Source organism: Silurus aristotelis (assembly GCF_946808225.1).
Source record: "Silurus aristotelis genome assembly, chromosome: 25".
Classification (NCBI taxonomy): domain Eukaryota; kingdom Metazoa; phylum Chordata; class Actinopteri; order Siluriformes; family Siluridae; genus Silurus; species Silurus aristotelis.
The window spans coordinates 1,201,807-1,225,012 of record NC_139598.1 but is presented as its reverse complement, the minus strand read 5'-3'; the positions used below and the strand labels follow the sequence as shown (position 1 = coordinate 1,225,012).

Here is a 23,206-nt window from a genome sequence, read left to right as displayed (position 1 = left end):
AACCATACACTGCTGCTGAGGATCTTCCCCACATGAACAGGCTGGAGATCCATGAGGTTACTGTGAAAGGTTTATCTCAAGGACCATTAAGATGGATTTGGACTGTAATATATGTAAATTAGATAGGTATAGTTAATTATGGATAGATGGATGGATGGATGGATGGATGGATGGAGTTTCCAAAGCCACCTTTATGGTTTCCATCCACAGTAATCTCATGTTCTTGTAGAAGATCATCCTCAGCATCAGCATCTGGTTCACCAGCAGTTAAACATCAGGACGGATGGTACTGTATGAGACAAACCTGTTTGTGCAGGACTTTGAGGAGACCTGGAGTGAGCGTGCAGCCCGTCTTCTGAGTTGTTGCGGAGGTTTCCAGCCTGTCTGTGACTGGAAGAGGTTCACCTTCTGAGAGCGCTGAGAAATAGCTGGAAAACACAAACAGCAGCGGCGGTGATTAAAACGTCATCCAGCAGTCAAACATCAGCAAAAAAAATCATATAAAGCTGTAGAGAGTTTTATTAATGATGACATTATTATTGATTCTTTGCTCTTTTACGTGACGTTACGAAGGAATTGGAGCCAAAAAAGGTGAAATGTGGAAATGAATGCATTACAAAATCTTGTAGTTCAAGTGAAGGGAAAATTTCATGTTTTGTATCAATATGTATTGATGTTTGTATTTTTAGATGAATTTTTAATAAACTATCAGACTCACGCAGCAGCCCACTGCAGCACATCTGGCGGCTGTGTTCTGATAGCAGCTTTAGTGAACTGTTTGAGGATATCAGGCAGCGCAGGCGGGATGTTGATCTGCTGAGCACAATACATCCTTTCCGAGAGAGGCATAACTCCTGTCCTGAGAAAAGAATCACGACTGTAAGAGAACATTACTGACTTTCAGATATCGATCATAAATTCAGATCACCTCCTGTGTTCATATTCTTCAATATTAGGGGAGTAACGGTACAGGAATTCTGTATAACCGGTTCAGATACAGGGCTTTTGGTTTAAGTGCACACGTTTACCGAATGCAATCCTTTTTACGCATGGAACACAGTTCAAATCGGAGTTTTCTCAAGAACGTATTAAGTGGCGGACCGCAAATTTGTTAAATCTCCACCAATGAAACGAGAGTTAGCGCAGTGTCACTGTGGCTGCTCGCTCGGTACCGCAAATACTTAAATATTATATGTAAAAAAAACACACACACACACACACACACACACACACACACACACACAAATAGGGTCTAACAAATGTAAACAAATGTTGACAACAACATTTGGTTGTTTAACAATTGTATTTAATAAATATTTTCTTTATTTGAATTTTATTTAATCAATTTAATTTGTGCCAATTTTTTTATTGATATAGACAGTTTTATTGATATATATTTTATTTTTATAAAATATAATTTTATACATTATTTTACCAAGCAGCCATTTGATTTCAAATAGTATTAAAAATGTCAACTGTTGATGTTTACAAATGTTAATAATAATAAACCACGTTAATTAAAAAAGACAAGAAATTGTATGTAATTTTATAAATATAATTATATTTCAATGTTATTTATTAGTGCAAACACTGAATAACGTTGTTAATGTGCTCATTTATACCATAGATAATGTCAAATACATAAAACTATTATTGGGATGGGATTGTATTTTCTTTATATTTTTATTCCTTGTAATAAAAATGTCATATAACCTGCAAAGCTTGGATCTGATTGGTTACTCAGAACTCTCTAATAAATTCATTTTAATTTAGAAAAAATGCCTAAAAATGATAATAAATATAAAGGGTTAAATAAACCTTTTCAGCAGTAAACTACGAATCAGTGTCAATAACAGACAAACTTTTTTCCCCCAAAACAGATGCGTATAATTATTCAATTAGCATAGCTACAGCTAGCTTTTAAGCTAACAGCTGCCTTCAAACTAAACGCTAATTCAAAAAATCTCAATAAAACTCACCAAACTTCAAGAAAATAAAGATTTTGTTCAGGGAAAAAAATCGGATCGCTATGTTTTATGGTACAAATCCAATGGACTGCTTTTATGTTAATAGAAGCGTGTCCCGTTTCTATAGCAACACTATACACGACGTCTCCTGGAGTCGAGAAAAGGAAATGACGTCAATGTGTTTTTCCGCCGTTAATAAATGAACAAATATCTACAAGGTGCATTTATGATTTTTATATGATTGTTTTGTCTAATAATTGAGACGAGTACAAAACATGTAATATTTAAAGAAAAAATATTTTAAAGATTTATAAAAAAGATTGTTTCGTGTTGTGTTAATTCCATGAGAGATCGTTATAAATGCTTGATTTGTATTTTATTTTAAATAAATAATACCTGGTTGAATAAAAAAAAAGGTTCATACTGTGAAAATAATACGGAATATTTTGTTCATTTATAGATTTTTTTATTTTTATTATTTGTCGGTGTCGCGCGTGCACACGAGTGCACGAGCGCGAGTCTGCGTGCACCAAACAAATCGCTCCGTGTTTCCGTCCGTGTTTTTATCCGCGTTCCGCCCCGCAAACATGGCGGACTACAAGGAGGCACCTTTAGCGACGCGTCCAAAAACACTGGACCCGGCAGAGTATTTTAACGTCTCGCCCGAGTATCGGCGGTCGGAGCAGGGGAGAGCGACGCTCAGGTCCCAGCTGAAGATGCAGTATCAGATCCAGCTGAACAATCCTCTGCGGAAGGAGTTGATTGTGAGTACTGAGGGGGTTTGCTAGCGTCCTGACTAGCTTATGGAAATAAACACTGTAAAGAAAATAAATAAAAATAATAACACGACTGGGGGTTTCGGGGAATTTTTTAATGATTTAATGAGTGGATTTAAGGATAATTCATAATATAGATATAATGTGTATAATAATGAAGCTAATTTGCCAGTAAGCAGAGAGTGACCTTGATGCTAGTTTGCGTTGCAGGCAAATGCACTGATGTGTTTAAGTGGAAAATATAAACAATAGTAACTGTTCACAGCGTCTCTGGAAGTCACTAGGTGGCGTTATTTGATCATTTGCGTATTTTTTTTAGCAGTACAAATTACAAGACTTTTAATAATCGGGTATTCTAACGATTATTTCCATCGATTAATCGAGTAATCGAATAAGAAGTGGTTTTCCTTTATTAAAAAGCAATACTATAAAAGAGAAAATATAAAGGTCTCTTCAAATGAACATGTAGCTTGTATTTCTTTTTTAGAAATTCTACGTTTTTATTACTGAAATTGCATAAAAGAATATCAGTCAAATCTAAACCCATTTAGTACATTTAATAGCCATATTACATCAAAATACAACTACATTGCGTTTCCCTGCAGTGGCTCTGTAGAGCAGGTTATTGGAAACTATTTAACGAAACTCGTTATTATTCTCACTCGTGTATTTATGTATTAAATCTCGTACAGTATCGCAATGCGGTTTTCTTGTCTCCCTGTTTTTATCGCCAGGTCCTTTAAAAACGTGAGAGTTTAGCGTGTCATGGCTCAGTAATAGTGACTCCGAATTGTGTGTAATCGAATTACTAGAGGAATTGTTGCAGCCCGAATATAAACTTTTAATATTTGTAGGAGTGATTTAGAGGTGGATGAGAAAAACTTTCTCAACGATTGGTCATTGAGAACGTGTGTGTGGTCAGTGATTGGTTGTTGATGACGAGTGATTTAAAGCCAGAGGTCGACCGATTATGGGTTTTTCTCTGGCCGATGCCGATATTTAGAAATCAGTTCAGCTGATTGCAGGGTTCGAACTGAATGCAGGAGAATCAGTGTGTAATAATTAGTCCATGGTTTGAATAATTGGATCATATAATGGTTGTTTTTTTTTTCCGTTTTTGCTTTGTAGGAGGACCCGGCCCTCACGAGATGGACCTACGCTCGTACTGAGATGTATAATCACTTCAGGCCAACACCGAAATCCTCCCTGATCACCGGTCTGATCGGCGTCGCTCCACTCATTATTCTGTGCTACGTTCTGAAGGCTGACCGCGTGAGTCGTGTTTAAAATAAACAGCACGGTGGTTGTTTTGTTCCCATGCGAATTATTTTTATTGTCTTTTTATAAAACCTCAAAATGAAAGAAAAGGGTAGCATGGAGGAGCGCGGTTCTCAAATCTGATTGGTTGAAGTATAAAAACCCGGCTCGGGCAGCGTGATAACAGTAGTGATGAGAAAAATGAACAAATGCTTGGTGTGGTGGTGGTTTTTGGGCTGAAAGGCTGTTATGGGTGTTCGTGCACGATGTGGAGGAGAAGTAGGTCCTGAGGTGAAGCACTATAATGGCGTTTTTCTCCATGGTCACTTCCCAACATTGACAAGTTCAAGCTTTATTGATATTTTGATGACTGAATGAATCAAAATAACTCAAAAAAAATTCTCTTTCTTATATATGTATAAAATGAAATTCTGCTGCTCTGAATCACACCCAGAGATAAAGTAGTGCCAGAACATTATATTTATTTACAGTGAGAGAAACTGTCTGAACTGTGTGTTTACTAATAATGAAAATGTTGGAGCCATTTATAAAAAACCCCATATTCATCATAGAAGTTCCACCACATGCTAAACTCCTCCATGGAGCTCAGTGAGATTATTAGGAAACCGTCTCACTCTGGATGGAACTGGACTTCCAGCCAATCACAATCCACTATTCACACCTGAACTCCTTCCAGCCAATCACAATCCACTCTTCACACCTGGACTGAGTGTAATTAATTTAAAGTTGGAGACCTGGATCAATTTGATCGGTGATGTCTGAATTGTAATGTAATAATTTTGGTGCTTGATGAAAAATGACCTTCACGTGTCCTTGGATTCATCGTTTTTCCTCATTACTGATGTTTACGGGACTTTTTTTATTTTTTTTTGTCATTTCAGGATAAACGTGAGCAGAAGATAAAGGATGGGACGTACAAACGCCCGTACAGACTCTCCTACTGACCTCTGCTTCAACTGCCGTCTCACATTGTACATGTAACTATAAATAAACATTATCAATGAAACAATAAGTGAAAAGCAGCTGTTTTTCTTTCATGTCAGGTTTGATTTTATTGAAACTCCACACGTCTACACTGTAAGATTTCCCATGCAGTCTGTGTATATAATCAAATATAGGACGAGGAGAAAACATGGCTCCAGGGTAATAACGGTGGAGAATTAAAGCCTGTTTACATGCTGCCAGGTTTCCAGTTTGGGTTGAAGTGTTTCTTCAGAGGCTCCCAGCATTTGTAGTAAGTTTTGTCCAGACACTGGCACGTCTCAAGCCCCCACTTAGTGACCGCCATGCTGAAGGACGACTCGAACATGAAGGCCTGTGACATGAGAGTGGAGGAGAAAATATGACATCAGAGCTGCTGGACAGATTTCCTGCAGATTTATTCAAACGGAAAAAAAGTTTTTTTTTTAATAAACCAGATTTTGACTCTTTTGTAGTCTGCAACTTTAGAAAACTTCATGGATGAGCTGAGTGGTTTCTTCTCTTATTTGGAAGGTAATGCCCTCCAGTCCACTAGGGGGCCCTGTTGTTTTTTTTTTTTGCATAGGTATCATTTAATAAAAAGGCTTATATCAGGTGTGTATCAGGCAGTCAGTCTACAGCGAAAGAGTCCAAAACATCAGCTTGAAATTAATAATAAAACCACGAAGAACCAACGGACTCGCAGATCTCCAGAGTAAAACACATGCTATTCTCACGTGACCTTGTTAACGAATGCCTATTATGAACTTTGTTTATTCTTGCATGTAAATTATTGATTTGGTCTCGTCGAGGGCTTTGAGGAAGCTTTTATTAATGGGTCTGATTATCGATGAGCGAAGCTGAAATGGGCCGTAGAAAGATTTACCACGAGGTCACTGCTAATCATCAACTCGGAGCTTGTTGAATTATGATGGGTTGATGGGTGAGTGTTTGTGTGTGTGTGTGTGGGGGGAGGCAGGAAAATGTTGAGAAAGGCTTTGTGTAGCAGAGTGTGGAGAAAGGTCTTGAGTTTAGGATCTGCTGTGTGTGTGTGTGTGTGTGTGTGTGTGTGTGTGTGTGTGTACACTAATATACCATGGTTCCCTCAGCGACTCTCTCGGGTTTGAGCTTGTCTGTGCTGTTCTTGTTGAAGCAGTCAGCATCGGGGCCGTGAGGAGTCATCATGCTGTGAAGACTCGCTCCTCCAGCCTGGAAACCTTCCTCCTTTGCCTCATAGTGACCCTTTATTAATCCCATGAACTCGCTCATGCAGTTCCCTAAAACACACACAGGGGGGCGCTGTAACGCTGCAGTCGCTAACCTGAACCTGGGTATGTTAGAAGTTTTACACAGCAAGTGATTGAATTAATGAGTAGAATTTAGGCAATAATGTTCAGATTATCAACATCACACATCTCATGGGTGCGTGTGATCACAACTCCTGATTCTCACGTGCAGAAGAATCAGGTCTTTAGACTCACTGTGATAATACGGGGGTCTGAAGGTGTGATCGGCGACTCCCCAACGAGGTGGGAAGATCACAAAATCCGCAATAGCCACGCCGGGACGAGTGGATTTGGCCGTCAGGACGGTGAAAATGGAAGGATCCTGGAGGAATCAGAAATACAGCAACAGGAGAATGAAGAACATCGTGTTAGAACATCGTGAAGACAAGTTCTGCTCTTTTGCATTTACAAACACGCACAATAAAATCCTTCACTCTGCCATGAGGGACATTTAGTGCTGCATTGTGACAATGAAAAACAAATCAAACTGGATTAAACTGAATCATTTTCTGTGTGAATATAAATGTTTTGATTGTAACATTACACACACACACACACACACACACCTGTTTATCTTCAAATAATGTGCATGTGGACCTTCTCATTAACTCCAGAAGGTTTTCATGTTTCCCGGAAAAAGATAATTGCGGATTAAATCCATCAAACTTGACTTAGATAACTTGCCACATTAGATTAGACTGGATTAGATTCAGATTAGCAACACTATTTTTGAGCCTGTCTACAGGTCAGTTCCTACTGGCTAAGAGCGCCTCCTACAGGCCATATATATATAAATAGGAGCGCTGAGTTGATGCAAGACTTGGGATTGGATTTCTTGAACGTCAGATTAGAGGCGAAAATTAATATAAAATATCGGACATGAATAAAACCAGGGATTAAATCTCCTCTCACAAATGCAGATTAAAGAACAATAGTGAAGGCAATAATTAAATTAACATGAATTAATAAATGAACAATGTGAAGTAACTCAAATGTCACATCACAAAACCTGGAGTTTAATGTTGTAAAAAAAAAAAATAATGTTATAAAATGAATCCTGTGTGAAATGTTTAATTCGATATATTAGTTTTGCTCATGAAGAATCACATTGTTACCATTTAGCACGTTTTTGAAGTAGATTGAGTTTAAGACTCTAATACTGCCCCCTAGTGAAATAACAGAGAACTGTCTCTTTTTTTCTCAATTCAATTCAAATGATTGTAAATTGTTTTAACGTTTTCCATGATTTATTACAAATTCTCAATTTTATTCAATACAACTATTTGGATTTCTCACATGTTTATTTCCATAGCTTTACATTTTGGGCCACAACCTTTGTTGGACACTGCTGCTAAAAAGAATGACATTTTGCTCTGAAATCTGCAGTGAAGGTGTTGTTACTCACAGCGTGGTCGAAAGCCACACAGTTGATGACCATAAAGTTCTCCAGGTTGTATTTGTAGGGAGCGTAGTTTCCGTGCCACGCCACCACGTTAAAAGGTGAAAAGTCCTACAGGCAAAAACAAGAAGCATGGAGACACGTGGAACCTGCAGGAGACTTCGATTTACATACAACATCAACACACACTTAAAACATTTAACATTTACTGGCGGTTATTTCTTTTTGTTTGCATAAATGTATTTTTCTTCTCTGGGATTGTTTAAAATAAATAAAAAGAAGACCACCACCACCCCCATGCTTTTGTCTGTCTTTCTTTGTTTGGTCTTTCTTTCTTTCTTACTTTCTTTCTTTCTTTCTTTGACATTTTATCTTTGACTGTTTTTCTGTCCATCCATCCTCAATTCCTTCTTTCCTTCCTTCTTACCTACCCTCCTTCCTTTCTTCCATCCCTCTATCTATCCATCCATCTATCCATGTTTCTTCTTGTGTGTTAAATGCTATTCCCCTCACCCTCTCGTTCTTTCTTTCTGCATCTTTTGCAGTTTATTTATTTATTATCAAATCTCTTTATTTTATTTATCATCCATTCCTTCTTTCTTCTGCGCAGAACTTGTATATGGCTGTAATTATAAAGTTATACGTACGCATACCGCACACGTGTAAAACCTTCGTTCCTTTTTTTTTTTTTTTTTTTTTTAACACGTCGACATGATGCTCCGAGTAAAACTTTCTCCTTTTGTCCTTGTTTATTTATTTATTTTTTTATTGTATTTTTTTTTTTTTTTTTTACGAACTTCTATTTTTCTGCCAGGAATGGAATTGTGGAGTGGTTTTATACTGGAGATATTTCTTCATTGTGACGGTTAAAATGAAAAGAAAAAGCAGAAGAAGAAAACCAGCAATTTTATAAAGTCCGCCGCTGAAAACGTTCTCGTGATGAGACGCTGAATGGTGGCTGTAAAATCAATATAATTCATTACAGCCAAGACTACCTGCAGTCCTGACCCTCACACACACACACACACACACAGAACCTACAGCACAAATAAATACACACTTAAAGAGCAATGTGTGTGTGTGTGTGTGTGTGTGTGTGTGTGTGTGTGTGTGTGTGTGTGTGTGTGTGTGTGTGTGTGTGTGTTTCTCACTCTTTCCTTTTCTTTTTTATTTTTTTTTTTACAGTTACATACATTCTCACAAAGACATTCTCTCCTCACACCCTGGGAGCTTCCTGGACCCTGAGGTTTGTAATCTCACAGACATTACTGCTTGCAGGATAACTCCACCAGACTTGATTAAAACAGAGAAAAAAAAGACCCTCGTACACACAAAACACAAACAGATTGGCCCAGTCAAGCAAATAATAAGTTAATTCGAGCAATTTCGGCGCTCAGCTGGAAAGCAGAACAGCGGGACGAGACATCGGCGTCTCCCTCCACACGCCGTCCTACAAGCAACAACCTCACATAGGAAGATATTTTCATATTGATATATTTCAGTAAGGACAGAGGAAGAGGGGGGGGGGGGGGGGGGAGATTACCTGACAAACAATAATCATATTAATAGTAAAAATGAATTCGCCCTAAAAAAAAATTCCAGCCTCAGACGCAGGGGAGGAATAAAGATCTCATCCCTCTCACCATAAATAAATTCCTCCCGTCGCACGTCGTCCCAATTACACACGCAACAGGAATCTCGGAAATCATTTCCCGAGGAAAATCTGCTGAAACGGAACGCTCGGCTCAGGAAACGCTTTCCAGATGGAAAGACTTACGCCGTGAAAACGCGAATGATTCCGACGTCCTCTAATTAAGCGTAATTATAAGATAAAGATTAGTGAAACGGGAAACTCGCTGCTCCTTTATTACTGTACGGGTTTTTGGGGGGAAGAAGAAGAATAGGTTCCGTGGACAAAAGTCTGATTTTCCCTTTCCAGATGTGGTTCTTCCTCAAACTGTCGGAGACACACAATTGTACAGGACATTGTCTTTGAGCGAGGAGACCCCAACCTTCTCCAGCGTAACAATTCCCCTGTGCACAAAGCCTGCTCCATGAAGATCTGCTTCACATGGCTTGGAGTAGAAGATCTCCTAGTATAGAGCTCTATTGAGCACCTTTAGGATGAGGCTTCCTCACCTACATCACTACCTGACTTTACTAACACACTTGTAGCTGAATGAAGTTTAGTGGAACATCTTCCCAGAAGAGTGGAGCTCATTATAACAGCAAATAAGGACTACATGTGGAATGGGATCATTTGCTCAGGTGTCTCAGGTGCTCAATCATATGCTCAGGAGTCCACAAACTTTTATCTATACAGTGTATATTTATAATGAAAATGCTTTTTTCCCCTAACAGTAACGTACCTGCTGACAGGAGAACAGCTTTCCCTGGTACTTGTTGATGATGGTGTAACCAGTGGCTACAGTACGATCTTCAAACCAAGCCACGGGAGTCAGGAAGTCTCTGGGATTGGCGAGTCCATTCGCTCCTGAAATGGAGCACAAGAAATGTTAACGCTGGAGAATAAAATGATTACAGTCATTATTAGAGAAACCGAACAGAAGCGATACCTATAGGTCCGAGATCAGGCAGCTCGAAGTGAGCGCCGTAAACCTCCAGGACGTAGCCTCTGCTCTCGCCAAACACGTCCACGCTGAAACGGATCCCGTGCTAAAGCATGGCAGAGGACACAAGAATTTTAATACTATTAAAGATGTGATGAGAAGAAAAAAAACCTGAAGAATAAATACTGCGAATTCTCTTTTATACAGAACGACAGGTTGAAGCTTTAATCTGTTTATTGGTACGTTTGACGTTACTTCCTGTTTCCGCTTACGTTATAGCAGCTATAAATGTTCCTCATTAGCCTCTCTCTTTTTCTCTCAAGACCAACAAACACACAGCTTGTCATGTTACAGTTTTCTCCTCCGTCCAGAAGGTGGCAGAATACATAACACTGCAGCACTGACACTGGAGACTCCTTCCACAAATGTTTTATAAATCACAGAAAACGATTTCTTTCTATTTACTACGTCAAGCATCAGGTGTGCACATCCCTGTGAACGATGACGTACCCATAACTTGCAGCATCACTACTGTTACAAAGAAATATAACCAACACCTTCTGACCAATCAGATTCCAGAATCCAGACCCACCTGAATGACGCAGATCTCATTCGGCTTCACCATCATCTTTCCAAACTCGGTGGCGACCAAGAGTTTACCTTTTTGTGGAACTAAAAACACATCGAACAACAAACTTCAGGATTAAGAAGAAGAAGAGGAAGAAGAAGCAGAAGAAAAAGAAGAAGCAGAAGAAGACACTTTTTGGAGCATGAGTGACACGACTACATTATGGAAACGTACCGATGAGAAAATCTCCATCCGAGTTCTGGAAGCACCTAGAAATAAAAACATTTCTGTGATTTTCATGTTATTTCACCAAAACCTTTTTGTATTTAGGAACATCACAGGAGATTTTTAATCCATCACACTTTTTTAAAAGCTCTTTCACATCACATGACCTCCTCTTTCACCAGTGTTTATTAGGGATTTCTTTTATTTCAATTACACTGATGTTATTCGTGTATAAACACCTTTATTCATCTCTGAACACCTGATAAACAACGTCCCAAGGACACCATGTCTGTCCAGAGTCGAGTGCTACAGCGTTCTTTATATTCTACTGCAAACACTTTAATAAAGAGCAGATTTCTGTTTAACAAAAATTATCATATGATGAATAAATAGATACATTTTTATTTTTAAATGTATTATTATATATATATACTTGTGTTATAATTATGTTAATATATATTTTTCATATACTTTTATTTCATATATTTACTTCATATTTATTTATATATATCTCTGTTATCGACTGAATTTTTATATTTCGATATTTTACAACTTTCTTGCTATTACCTTTCTACACACTTGTAAAATAAGTGATTAAATATCAAAATAACCATAAATGTAAAATCTTATAATTAAGTGTACAATGCAATATATATATATTAAAGTCATTCCATTAAATCATAACATCATTATATTTATTATAATACTAAAAACAATAAATTAATATTGGTTAAATAATTAATTTCTGTAAATCTGCTTTAAGAAAATATTTATAGTGAACAGCTCAAATATACAACTCAAATGAAATAAAATTTTATGTAAGATATTATATAATGATCCATAATTTTAAGAGACACAGTTATAGTTAAACACTGAACACTGCAGGATGACGATGATGATGATGATGATGATGATGATGATGATGATGATGATGATGATGATGATGATGATGATGATGATGATAAGATCCTGAAGTTGAATGGCAGAAATGCAGTAAATTCTGACCTGTCAATCATAGAGGTGTTGCAGGTGTAGATGTGGATGGCGATCCCATTTCGAGATTTCGAGTCTCCTGCACCACAGATTGTGCTCAGACCCTAAAACAAAAAGAATTAAACATACACACACACACACACACACACACACACACACACACATACACACACACACACAGCTGTGTGGCTGAAGCACAAGAGAGAAGAAAAGCATTTGACTGAAACATACCCCCACAAAATCCACCATCTTCTCCACTGCATTGGTGATGGTGAACGGCATCCAACGGAGCTTTTGTGATTAGAAGAAATCAGATTAAAAACAGATCCATTAGAAGTCACCGACCACCTACAGGAGTCAATTATATATATATATATATATACCTGATTGGGTTCAGGTTCCACTTCATTCCAGTCTTCAGTCAGGTTTCCACAGGTGATGGGAGTGAAGGGTTTGTGCTGAACAGAAGGTAGAATCCGGTACAGCCAACTGAAATTATACAGTACACACACACACACACACACACACACACACACACACACACACACACACACACACACACACACACTGTGGAATTCACTCAGGAAAAAACACTTTCATAACATGCTTAAAAAATTAAAACATTTATTTACATTAAAAACAGACTTCCCTCATTTCTATGCGCTAAACTGTGGGCGTGGCTACAAACAATTTCAGCATTCATTTAACCAATCATTTTCACAATTCTTTTACATTACTATTAATATGAATGAATATGACTATAATAACAGCTAATAATGAATAACTGTAATTAAGATGAACAAGTTCCTGTGCTGGTTATATATCCTGACAGACTTCCCGTCGAGCTACTGAGGTCCTACTTAGTCCCGTGTACTGTTTTTTTTTTTTTTACGGTGGACATTGTCTAAAAACAGCTTTACAGAATATAAGAATTATATAACAAAAATCTAAATATAAGTGCATTATGTTTATTTTTCCCTAAAGAGCAGCCTGGGGGAACTGTGGTGAGGAAAAACTCCCTTAGATGGTATCAGGAAGAAACCTTAAGAGGAACCAGACTCGAAAGGGAAACCCCTCCTCATCTGGGTGACACCAAGAGTGTGATTATCTTAGTGATGTACCTTCTCTGATTGGTTCCTCGTGGGCAGGTGAAGGCGGAGCCTGAGAGCTGCTCAGCATAAAGTCCATATGGACACACCTGAGGACTGTTCTGTAAAAAAATAATAATTATTATTATAATAATAATCTGTTTTATTTGTAGAATACTTAAATATTTACACACATGTCAGCTTGACAGGAATTCAGATCTAGAGCCAAAGAGCATAAGACTAATTCTATATAACCTTCATCTAGAGTAAAGTGGGCGGGGCCAAAATGAAGTTCAAATCAAGACACTTAAATTGTCATTTCAACCAGATAGCTGATGCAGTACACAGTGGAATGAGACGGTAATCCAGAACCTTGGTGCTACATAAAACATAAAGCTACATAGAGAACACAGAGCTACATAGAGAACACAGAGCTACATAAAGAATACAGAGCTACACAAAGAATACAGGGCTACATAGGAAATATAGAGCTACATAGAGAACACAGAGCTACATAGAGAACACAGAGCTACATAAAGAATACAGAGCTACACAGAGAATACAGAGCTACATAGGAAATACAGAGCTACATAGAGAACACAGAGCTACATAGAGAACACAGAGCTACATAGAGAACACAGAGCTACATAAAGAATACAGAGCTACACAGAGAATACAGAGCTACATAGGAAATACAGAGCTACATAGAGAACACAGAGCTACATAGAGAATACAGAGCTACATATAGAACACAGAGCTTCATATAGAACACAGAGATACAGAGAGAACACAGAGCTACACAGAGAACACAGAGCTACATGGAAAATACAGCGCTACATGTCCTCGCCCCATAAATTGCATGGAGACAAAAGACAGTTAGAGACAATAAAAAGACAGTGTAGGACAGATGCACAAAACACAAAATAGCACCAACCAGTAAACCTACTGTATAATGTGTTAATGACCAATAACACTAATAATGTGTTGGTTTACTGGAATTTATATAAACACACAAATAGACTAAACATATAATCACTTACAAGACAGATGAACAGGCAAACATGACATTTAAATGTTTTTCCAAACTTATTAATACAGTGTCTTGGTGTCGTGCGTAAGTATTTACCCCCTTCAAGTGTCCCATGGTAATGTTCCCCTTTGTGTGTTTTTTCAGTATGCTTGTAAAATTATTCAGACGGTGTTGGTTTCTGGCTTTGAGTTATGAGGCTTTATACAGTGGAACAACAGAGATTTTTATCTCTATTCAGTTTGTTTGTGAACCAGTTACCTGTCCTTCAGGTAGAGCTCCAGGACAGTGAGGATCCTCAGAGGCAAACTCGTTCCCAAAACCAGTCAGGTACTAAAAATGGAACGCAACATTAAGAGAATTATATAAAATGCACATCGCACAAACTTTGTACCGGTTTTACTGTAGGCATGTTGGTTGGGGCAAAAGCATGCACGGGGGTCGATAGGGGCAAGATTTGAGCTGAGTCATGCTGCATCTGCATTTGGAGAAGGGGGCTGGACAAAGTGCACCAAAGGAGTTAGAACATGGAGCACGTTCCAGATACAGTTTTAGCTATAAAAACTAATCATTTGGTTTCATTCGCTGGTTTTTAACACGCAAAATTACCAATAAAGAGGAAAAGAGAAAACGGGAATTTCTACATCATGCAAACTTGAGAGAAACTCACAAAAAAACTATTGCAAATTAAAAAAAATTCTAATATGTGCAGAAATATATACAGCATATATATTCGTATCGATTTCTGCATCGAGCTGGAAGTTCAGCGCGAGCAGAAAACATCTGGGCTGCGGATGTTTTTCTTGCGTTCTGATTGGCTAACCAGGAACGCCCCAACCAAATCCTTCAAACACATTATATTTAAACACACACACACCGTGCAGGAAGATTATAATGCCTAAATACATAGATGCAAATATGCAGCTCGTGACTCACCTTCAGACCGGCCATCGCGCGCGCTTGATTAGAAGAAAAGTCACTTATAAACTTTACACACAAAATAAAATCCCTAAAAGAGGAACTTTAGCAGTCTGAGACTTCTTCCTACCTCTCACATCAGCTCCAAATAGAGAGAGAAAGAGAGAGAGAGAGAGAGAGAGAGGCTCAATTTATGCTTTTCTCAATATGGGTTTAATTAATCTCAGACTGCACGTGACGTCAGCAGGTTTTTTTTTTTGGTGGGTGGAGAAGATAGAGGTGTGCAAACAAATGTCTTCACTGGAAGCCAAGATAAACTCTGACAACACAGGACAATTCCTGATCACAGTCACGTCTCATGATGTGTTTTTAACATACATTAATGCCAGATTAGTTTTTTTATCTTCTAAATAAACACATGCATAAATTAAATATTCAGTCTAGTACTAAGCCTGCTGTCTAGTTCTTCAGCAGATACAGTGTGTGTTAAAAGTGTGGAAACAAGGAGTTGTGGTTTTTGAGAGACACATGCATGTTTCCATTCACCAAACTCGGTAATGTAAAGATATGTAGATGTACTTCAACCAAACATATTTATAAATATCCAGATGTTCCAATTCATTTTTACACACACTCTGCATCTGGACAGTTCATTTCTCCAAACAGTCAGACGAAATACTTTGCAGTGTCTCCTGTATAACTGCTAAAAATGTTCTTCACTAGTTGGAGTTTTCTTGTTCATCTCAGAGCAGTTCAAGAGGATTTAGGTGTGGTGTCTGGGCAGGTGGTTCCATGATAGATATCATTCCAGACGTCTGTTTGCTCTCTAAAAACAACTCAGAACTCAGCTGGTGATTCAGATCATCGTCTTGTTGTACAATGAGCCGCAGTCCAGACGGAACTACATGGTGTTGAAGTGTGGAATGGGAGCCATGGTGGTTCAGGATTCCTTTCACTTTCCAGAGTCTTCTCTGCTCCAAAACAACCCCAAACTATTAATCTTCCACCTCCATGTGTGGGTGTGGAGGTAAAGGAGTCTGATCACATCTTCTCTCCTGTTCTCCATCTTACACAAGGTCTTCTGGTAGAGACACAAATCTCACATTTGGACTCCACAGAACTTTTATCATTTCACTCATTCACTGTTTAGTTACTGTGTGTTTTTGGCTTTAATTAGTTTGTTGCCAGAAACTAATGGAACATGCAGGTGTGTCAAAAACATCTAATACTTTTTCACAGCCACTGTAACGGTGTTCAGTTCCCAGTAATGGTTCTTACAAAGTACATGAAATACATTTTTTTCCTTTAAAACTTTTTTCCAGAAGTGTTCGATTCCTTTAACAACACAGAAGTTTGTTATACAAATAAGATCACATCATGTCTGCAGTTAAACTACACGTTGTAGAACATCCATGAAGCAAAGAGCAGGTGAGTTCCTTTCCTTTAGCGTGGTAAAAGGAACTGTTCTTGATGATGTCTTCTCACTGATGAGTGTTTGTGAGGTTTTTTTTTAACTATACGAGCCTGAAGACATCTACACATCCCGTGTAATCATTTCAGCAGCCACGTTTCCACCCTGTTTTATACAATACACAACCTATTCTCAGAAAGTGTGTGCTTATTGTCTACAGTTTTTCTCCAGTCTGTATGTTTGCATCTAATATGTCAGAATTTTTATTATGCCTTACACCACATGCATCAGGTCCACCGTGCACCATGCACCATCCTCAGCCCTGTAGCGTTCAGTTCTGTTTCAGCTCTCGGCCAGGTAATCAGCAGCTCTTCAGCCCGTGATTGCCTGGTCTGTGTGTATCAGGAGCTGGAACCTGGTCTGGAACTCAACTTCTGCTGGTTATGCATTGAATTTCCCCTGCTGTGCTTTATTTATGCCTTTCATCATCATGCAGAATCAATTTTCCTCCTTCATTCCCCTCTGTGCTACGCCCTCGGCGCCCTTCCTCTCATCGTGCTCGAAGGTAAATGGGTCATTTGACAAAAAAAAATAAAAATGGAGGAGGAGGTGGGGAAGGATACACCATTTTACTTTCAAAAAGCGAAATTTCAAACAATCTTTCTCACCGGTTTTTGAATAGCGTCTGGAAAGAGACACTTTGATGGGACATTGTGTTGTGCAATCTCAGTCTGTAAAGAGATTTTCTTAAACATGTTTTGGGTGATGTGTCAAATCCGCTGCAGAAATGTAAAATATTTGGGTCAAAAAACAAAACAAACAAAAAAAAAGAATGCAAATAAAATCTCTAATAAATAACACTTTGGTTCTCGTCTGTAAGAAATACAAAAGGATGTAGAAAAATAAAACAGCTGGATTTCTGTTGTTGTTGATCAAACAAAAAAAACATCATCCTCTAACAGTTTCATACTTTTATGAAAAAAGATTAACAAGTAAATATATAAATATGATTATTTGATTGTACATCTTGGCAGCCTATTGTGTATATAGAACATCATTTTTTTTTTTTGTTAATTTTGTTGTTAACACATTTCACACACACGATCACACATTTCATCAGTTTTCTAACGTACTGTTTTCATACAATCTTCTTAAAATCTCATATGAATATGGGCCTAAAAAATGACAAACATTGTGTTAGAATGAAATTATTCCTAATTTTTTAGTCCAACCCCAAACAGGTTGAAGTTAAAGGGAATTAGAACAAATATCCGGCCCCTGGTCACTGGGAAGGGCCAAAGTTTTAGGGCTTTCCAAACGTAATGGTAATCAGGTGATTGAATGGATTCTGATTGATTTTCACATCTCTAGAAAAACGTATTTGTGTTTTTACTGCAAAACAGCTCTGAACAAGGAGATTCAATTACTGTTTAACTACAACATAATGTCTCCTAACATGGGACTATCTATAGTTTATATAAAAGTTCAATCCTAAACATTTTACACACAAAATCACACATTTCATTAGTTTCCTAACAAACAGCATCCTTACAATAATCACATACTTGGTATATAAATGTCTTTTATACAAATAATTGAAGACTGGTTAAATGTTACGGTTATTACAGTTATATTACTATTATAAAAGCATGAATAATCATACCCATGTGCAGTATTTTACAGACAACTACTTACTAAATCTGTTTAATAAACGCTACAGATGTTTGGTCAAATTAAAATATGAAGCCTGAAAAATATTTTCTGCATTAAATCAACTAATAATGACTGATTTCTTTACTCTTTCTTTCTCCCTTTTTTCTACTCTTCTGTTTATCCAGTTTAGATCAGCGTCATATCGTGAAATCTCGAATTTATTTTGTTTAAAATGGACTGTTTAATATTGCACATGTTATTGCTGATTGTTTTTTTTTCTTCAGGAAAATAGAAAATCTAGCGTTTTCCTGCGGTGTCCCGCATCCAGCACGTTTCTGACAGAGATGCAGGAATAAAGGCAGAGTGAAGCGGCAGCTGCATCCAGTCCCCCGCTGGTCTGCAGTTTACTGCCCTGCGCTCAAAAGCCTAATGACAGAAAAGATCTCCAGCCAGTGTATGGAAATTGATCTGCACCCTCATGGGGAGAGAAACGACCAAATTAATTTTTTTTCTGCTTCAAACACATATAGGATACGCTGCATTCTTCATAGTCTGGAGGGCAAAAAAAAATCCAGCCCTGTGATAGACTTCAAGATCGGATCGTGCGATCCGATACGAGCCTCAAACGCATTATGCTGATAAATAGGTTGGAAATAAAGCTCCTGGATGGCTTGCGTTTCTATTCATCAGATCAGGGTGTCAGATTGGAATCCTGCTATGGAGATCGGATACAGATTTCAGCTGAAGAGAAGAAAGTCTGAATGTGTGTACAGGAAGAGAAACATTCAGTGGGAAGTAAAAGTGAGGTGCTTGGAGATAAAATATTGCTTGAAAAAAAAAAGTTTGATCACTTCATCCTGTTTTGCGTTTATTCTATTAAATGCCGCCTGGAACGTATAAATCCCACCCCAAAGGCATGTCTTGATCTACAATAGAAGCTCATTAGCAGAAAACATGGTGTGTTTTTGACTCTTTGTCTAGCTGCAAACTACTTCCTGTTTCAAAGGAATGGAGTTTATTCATTAGGCAGAAGATCATGGTTGTATGTTGTGGCTTTGGGAGTTTTGCTTCCCAACAGTTGCAGAAGTCTGACTTTCAACACAATCTCTGTCAGTGACATCAATTAATCTTGCGTTCAGACAGATCAGATCTTTCTCTGTAGCTCCTCATCCCAGCCCTGAATCTCAAACATGTACCACATACGAGGTGCTATCTAGAGGTTTCAATGTTAATGGTTTAACTGGTGTAACCACGTGCATTACCACATCTCTGATTTCATCATGAACAGCAAGTCAGAACTAGGAACAAATGTGAAACTCTGCCTGAAACTGAGCAGACTGCCACAGAGACGTTTGGATATGAGGTGCGTTTGACATACGGCGACGCTGCGACGAGTCATTGGAGGTGTTTTGAGCTGCATGTGCACATAAACAGTGGAAGAACAACACTGGAAGAAGACGAGAAATCAAGAAGACCTCCAACAAGCTCAATCACGCGAAAAATGTCGAAACCATCTGGAAACTCATGCATGATGATCGTCTGAGAACAATCCACATGATCTCACTTCCATGTCCTACCATATTTGGCAGATTTGGCTCCTGTGGACTTTGCCCTCTTCCTGAAGATGAAGATCCGACTCACCATTTTGACACCATTGAGGAGATCCAGTGTGATACGCTTTAAAAAGAAGACATCCAGGACACGTCCCAGGAGAACACTGGGGCGCTGCATTGCTGTGTAACGGGACTATTTAGGTGATCGTGTGGAAACGTAGATAAATAAAGTACTTTCTTGTAAACAGAACTTTTTGATTGTTTCCAAACTTTTTGATACGAATTCGTAACACAAACATTTATGCCCTGATCTCACCTTAAACCTGGTGGGTGAAGGTAATAAGGGTTCGCTCCATCTTTTCAGTCTTCTCAGTATTTATCTGATTTGCTAATCAGGTTTGTTGAAAGATGTTATGTGTATCTCGGACCATATTTGCCGTCACGTCAATCAGTCACGCACTTATTCAACCCGCAGTCACTCTGACTTCCTGTTTAAAAGGACACACAGCAACGTACGGAATCAGATCCTGACAGCTTCTTCCATATGCTTCAAAAAAAGGTGGTCTAATGACTCTAATAACACTGGAAAGTTCTTCCTCCGCATGTCACTTATTGTGTGCACTCACCTCCTACTGCTGCCGCGTCTCCACCACCTCCACTTACTTCTGATTAGATTTGCAGGGACGTCCACTATACCCTTTTAAAACCAAGTGCAGACGGCCTTTCGGAGTGGACTCACTCTCATTCTTTCTCTCTCTCTCTCTCTCTCTCTCTCTCTCTCTCTCTCTCTCTTTCTTTCTCTCTCTCTCTCTCTCTTTCTCTCTCTCTCTCTCTCTCTCTCTCTGTCTCATGCGGGGGCTGTAATGTTATGCAAATGCAATAATACAGTGATAAAGACTGTTGCGGCGCACCGTGCTCCAGTGGTTCAAGCCCTGGTGGATCCTCAGAGCTCACGCTAATGAGGAAGGAATTATTCTGGAGTCATTAAACAGCGCCCTCGCTGACAATTCTCGCCTCCATCGCCCACTTCGGCCATTAAAGCACTGTACACACACACACACACACACACACACACACACACACACAGAGTTTGTCTTAAGGTCATTGTGAGGACCGTCCACCCAAAGGCAGGCTCTTTTAGATTTCCAGAAGTAAATAACAAGCTGCAGATTCTGGTACAGCAGATATCCTCATGGGGACCCTGTAAAGGTGTCACATATTCCTTCATTAGATATGAAAACATACACACACACATACACACACAGAATGCCATTGTGGGGACCATCCACCCAAAAGGGGCTCACTTTTAGAATTCTACAAGTAAGCTGCAGATTCTGGTACATCAGATTTTTTTTCCCCCAAAAAGGCCTCACTAAGATATAAAAGTACGCACACACACGCACACACACACACACACACGCACACACACACACACACACACACACACACACACACCACATGCACGCTCCTAGTTTCTTGCACATCAGAATGTCACCAAATAGAAGATTACACACTCATCCCACGGAGAATTGCTTTAGAATCTTTTGGTTATACAGATGCATTTTGTTAAAAAAACTAAAAATAAATAAATAAATAAGGCGTAAACACACACACACACACACACACACACACACACACACACACACACACAAACAAATACAAGCATAATTACTTAAGATGGAGATTCTATTGTCACTGGCTGCACCAGTTTCTCAGTTACATCAGACAGGAACCTTAAACTGAACTGGTGGTTTGTAGAAGCTGAAACACTCTCAGGCCTGATGACAGCATGACTGCACCTTTTCCTTGTCTTTGGACAAGTTTTCATCAATTGTGTGTAGGTTTTCCTTTTTAAATTGTCCTATGGTGTATAATATGAGTGTGAAGACCCCAAGCTTAAGCTCTGAAACCTAATTGAAGTTAGCAGGTAAAAGTGTTTTCTTTCTGTGTGTATGCGTATAATCTCCAGGTTTTCATGCAGCCGGTGAGATCCCACAGCAGCAGGGATGCAGAGAGCTGAAAACAGCTTTAGGAGTCATTGATGTTCCCTGCAATCCTATGTGGAGAGAAATGTATAAGGGAGGGAGGTGAAGAGAGAGACAGAAGCGTGTTGAGTGACGTGATGGCGGTCGGGGGGCTCCGAGTGTGACCCCAGCGTGACCTCCACATCCACACAGAATTTACTGCTCTGACTTCCTCACCGCAGGAGCACCACACACCTGTACGCACAACAGGAATAAATCCAATATAGATTGCACAGCTTCACTAAATTCTTCTCTGCCCCCCTACCGAGTCGATCAGACCCTCAGACATGGATCTAAACGCTTTTCTTGCTGTAAATGTATCTGAAGATCTTCAGAGCCAAGCCTCTGGGTCTCCGGGTCACCACAGACCTAATGATGTCTTGCGCTTTATCCTTTATAAAAAAAAACCCTGGCTGCACTGTTGTGCTGAACAGAAGTTTAATTTGTAGCTGCTCTCATGCAGACACATTTCTATCCTTCACATGGAGAACCAAATTAAAGCATCCATACGCAATCCTGAAGTCTGACCCCACCCGGTCCCCTTTCGGCTGTGGAAAAATAAATATGATTAGAGTCAGACAAGGTGTCCTGATGAGCACAGAAAGGACAGAGAGAAAGACAGACAGAGAGAGAGAGAGAATGAAATAAAATGGCTTCACATGGAGGACTGGACTCACCTGAACACTACAGCCATTACTGTCACAGCAAACACATGAATGCCCATTTCTGACCCCCCCAGTAAGCTAATTTCATTTGAGATGAAGTGCTCGATGGACTGCTGGACATTATATCTGATCTACCAGCTGAAGAAAAGACACACCGACATATCCCGGTCTTGAAAAATGTATCATAATTTGCATATCTGCTTTCTAACCAGACCATCCAATTAAATCACAGGAACTGCAGGAATCGGGGGTTTTCCACATTAGTCCGCTAGATGGCACTAAAACCTCTTTTTTTTTTATCAATTGCTGACTAAAAGGCTTTATTAATTATCAGACATGATTGATTAAATTAAAATGATTTTCCATAATAATTTTAAATCATTTATATAAATAAATAAATAAATAAATAATAAATGACTGCATGTGTAAATATTTAATTCAACCAAATTTAATTTACCCTCATGTTATATAGTTTTTAACGTTACACATGATGTTATTTAAGATATACATAAATAATAATATATATTTTTTTTTTTATCATACGAGTATATATAATCTTTGGGCACGTGTGAAAACTGGTATGTGATTTTTTTTTTACATCCAATTCCACATTTACTCCGTATTTCTCCTCCACTCTACTGCAAAGATGTTCCACCAGGTTTTGTGCAGATTAATTCAGCTACGAAGGGGTTGGTAAAGTCAGGTAGTGATGTAGGTGAGAAGGTGAGAAGGTCCGTGTTCAATAGGGTTTAGAGCTCTAAAGAAAGAGATCTTTAACTCCAACCCATGTAAATCACATTCTAATGGAGCTGGCTTTGTGCACAGGGGCTTTGTAATGCTGGAAT

The 23,206-nt window shown here is 38.7% G+C and overlaps 3 protein-coding genes across 5 annotated transcripts in view; 1 reads left to right on the top strand and 2 right to left on the bottom strand.

Annotated features, from left to right (window-relative positions):
• ropn1l (rhophilin associated tail protein 1-like) overlaps nt 1–2,123 on the bottom strand; it is a 6,593-nt gene extending 4,470 nt beyond the window's left edge. The window contains exons 1-3 of one of the 3 annotated variants that reach the window (XM_083529569.1): nt 1,980–2,123; nt 719–854; nt 305–428 (exon numbers count right to left, since the gene is read on the bottom strand). In XM_083529569.1, coding sequence (XP_083385695.1) covers nt 305–428; nt 719–849 — 255 coding nt within the window. In that variant the 5' untranslated portion in view covers nt 850–854; nt 1,980–2,123. Of the gene's footprint in view, nt 1–304; nt 429–718; nt 860–1,979 lie in introns of all 3 variants that reach the window. The other 2 variants (XM_083529568.1, XM_083529570.1) reach the window with 2 other exon arrangements.
• A 391-nt stretch (nt 2,124–2,514) lies between these two features.
• Nucleotides 2,515–7,861, top strand: ndufb4 (NADH:ubiquinone oxidoreductase subunit B4). The gene is made up of 3 exons (XM_083529442.1): nt 2,515–2,731; nt 3,872–4,015; nt 4,903–7,861. The coding sequence occupies exons 1-3, from the start codon at nt 2,555–2,557 to the stop codon at nt 4,963–4,965; spliced, it is 384 nt and encodes a 127-aa protein (XP_083385568.1). The 5' UTR covers nt 2,515–2,554; the 3' UTR covers nt 4,966–7,861.
• hgd (homogentisate 1,2-dioxygenase) lies at nt 5,048–15,269 on the bottom strand. The gene is made up of 14 exons (XM_083529412.1): nt 15,074–15,269; nt 14,399–14,470; nt 13,144–13,232; nt 12,406–12,511; nt 12,254–12,313; nt 12,035–12,126; nt 11,039–11,073; nt 10,829–10,908; nt 10,243–10,342; nt 10,036–10,160; nt 7,673–7,777; nt 6,463–6,589; nt 6,077–6,258; nt 5,048–5,336 (listed from the first exon to the last, which is right to left on the bottom strand). The coding sequence occupies exons 1-14, from the start codon at nt 15,086–15,088 to the stop codon at nt 5,193–5,195; spliced, it is 1,332 nt and encodes a 443-aa protein (XP_083385538.1). The 5' UTR covers nt 15,089–15,269; the 3' UTR covers nt 5,048–5,192.
• Between the last annotated feature and the right edge of the window lie 7,937 nt (nt 15,270–23,206).

Bases quoted from the DNA above. Each gene is read 5' to 3' on its own strand.
- ndufb4 (XM_083529442.1), top strand. From the start codon at position 2,555: ATGGCGGACTACAAGGAGGCACCTTTAGCGACGCGTCCAAAAACACTG. The intron at 2,732-3,871 runs GTGAGTACTGAG...TTTGCTTTGTAG, and splicing joins CTCTGCGGAAGGAGTTGATT to GAGGACCCGGCCCTCACGAG. The intron at 4,016-4,902 runs GTGAGTCGTGTT...TTGTCATTTCAG, and splicing joins ACGTTCTGAAGGCTGACCGC to GATAAACGTGAGCAGAAGAT.
- hgd (XM_083529412.1), bottom strand. The intron at 11,074-12,034 runs GTCAGAATTTAC...TTTTATTTCTAG, and splicing joins AACACCTCTATGATTGACAG to GTGCTTCCAGAACTCGGATG. The intron at 10,161-10,242 runs GTATCGCTTCTG...GCTCCATTTCAG, and splicing joins GCCTGATCTCGGACCTATAG to GAGCGAATGGACTCGCCAAT.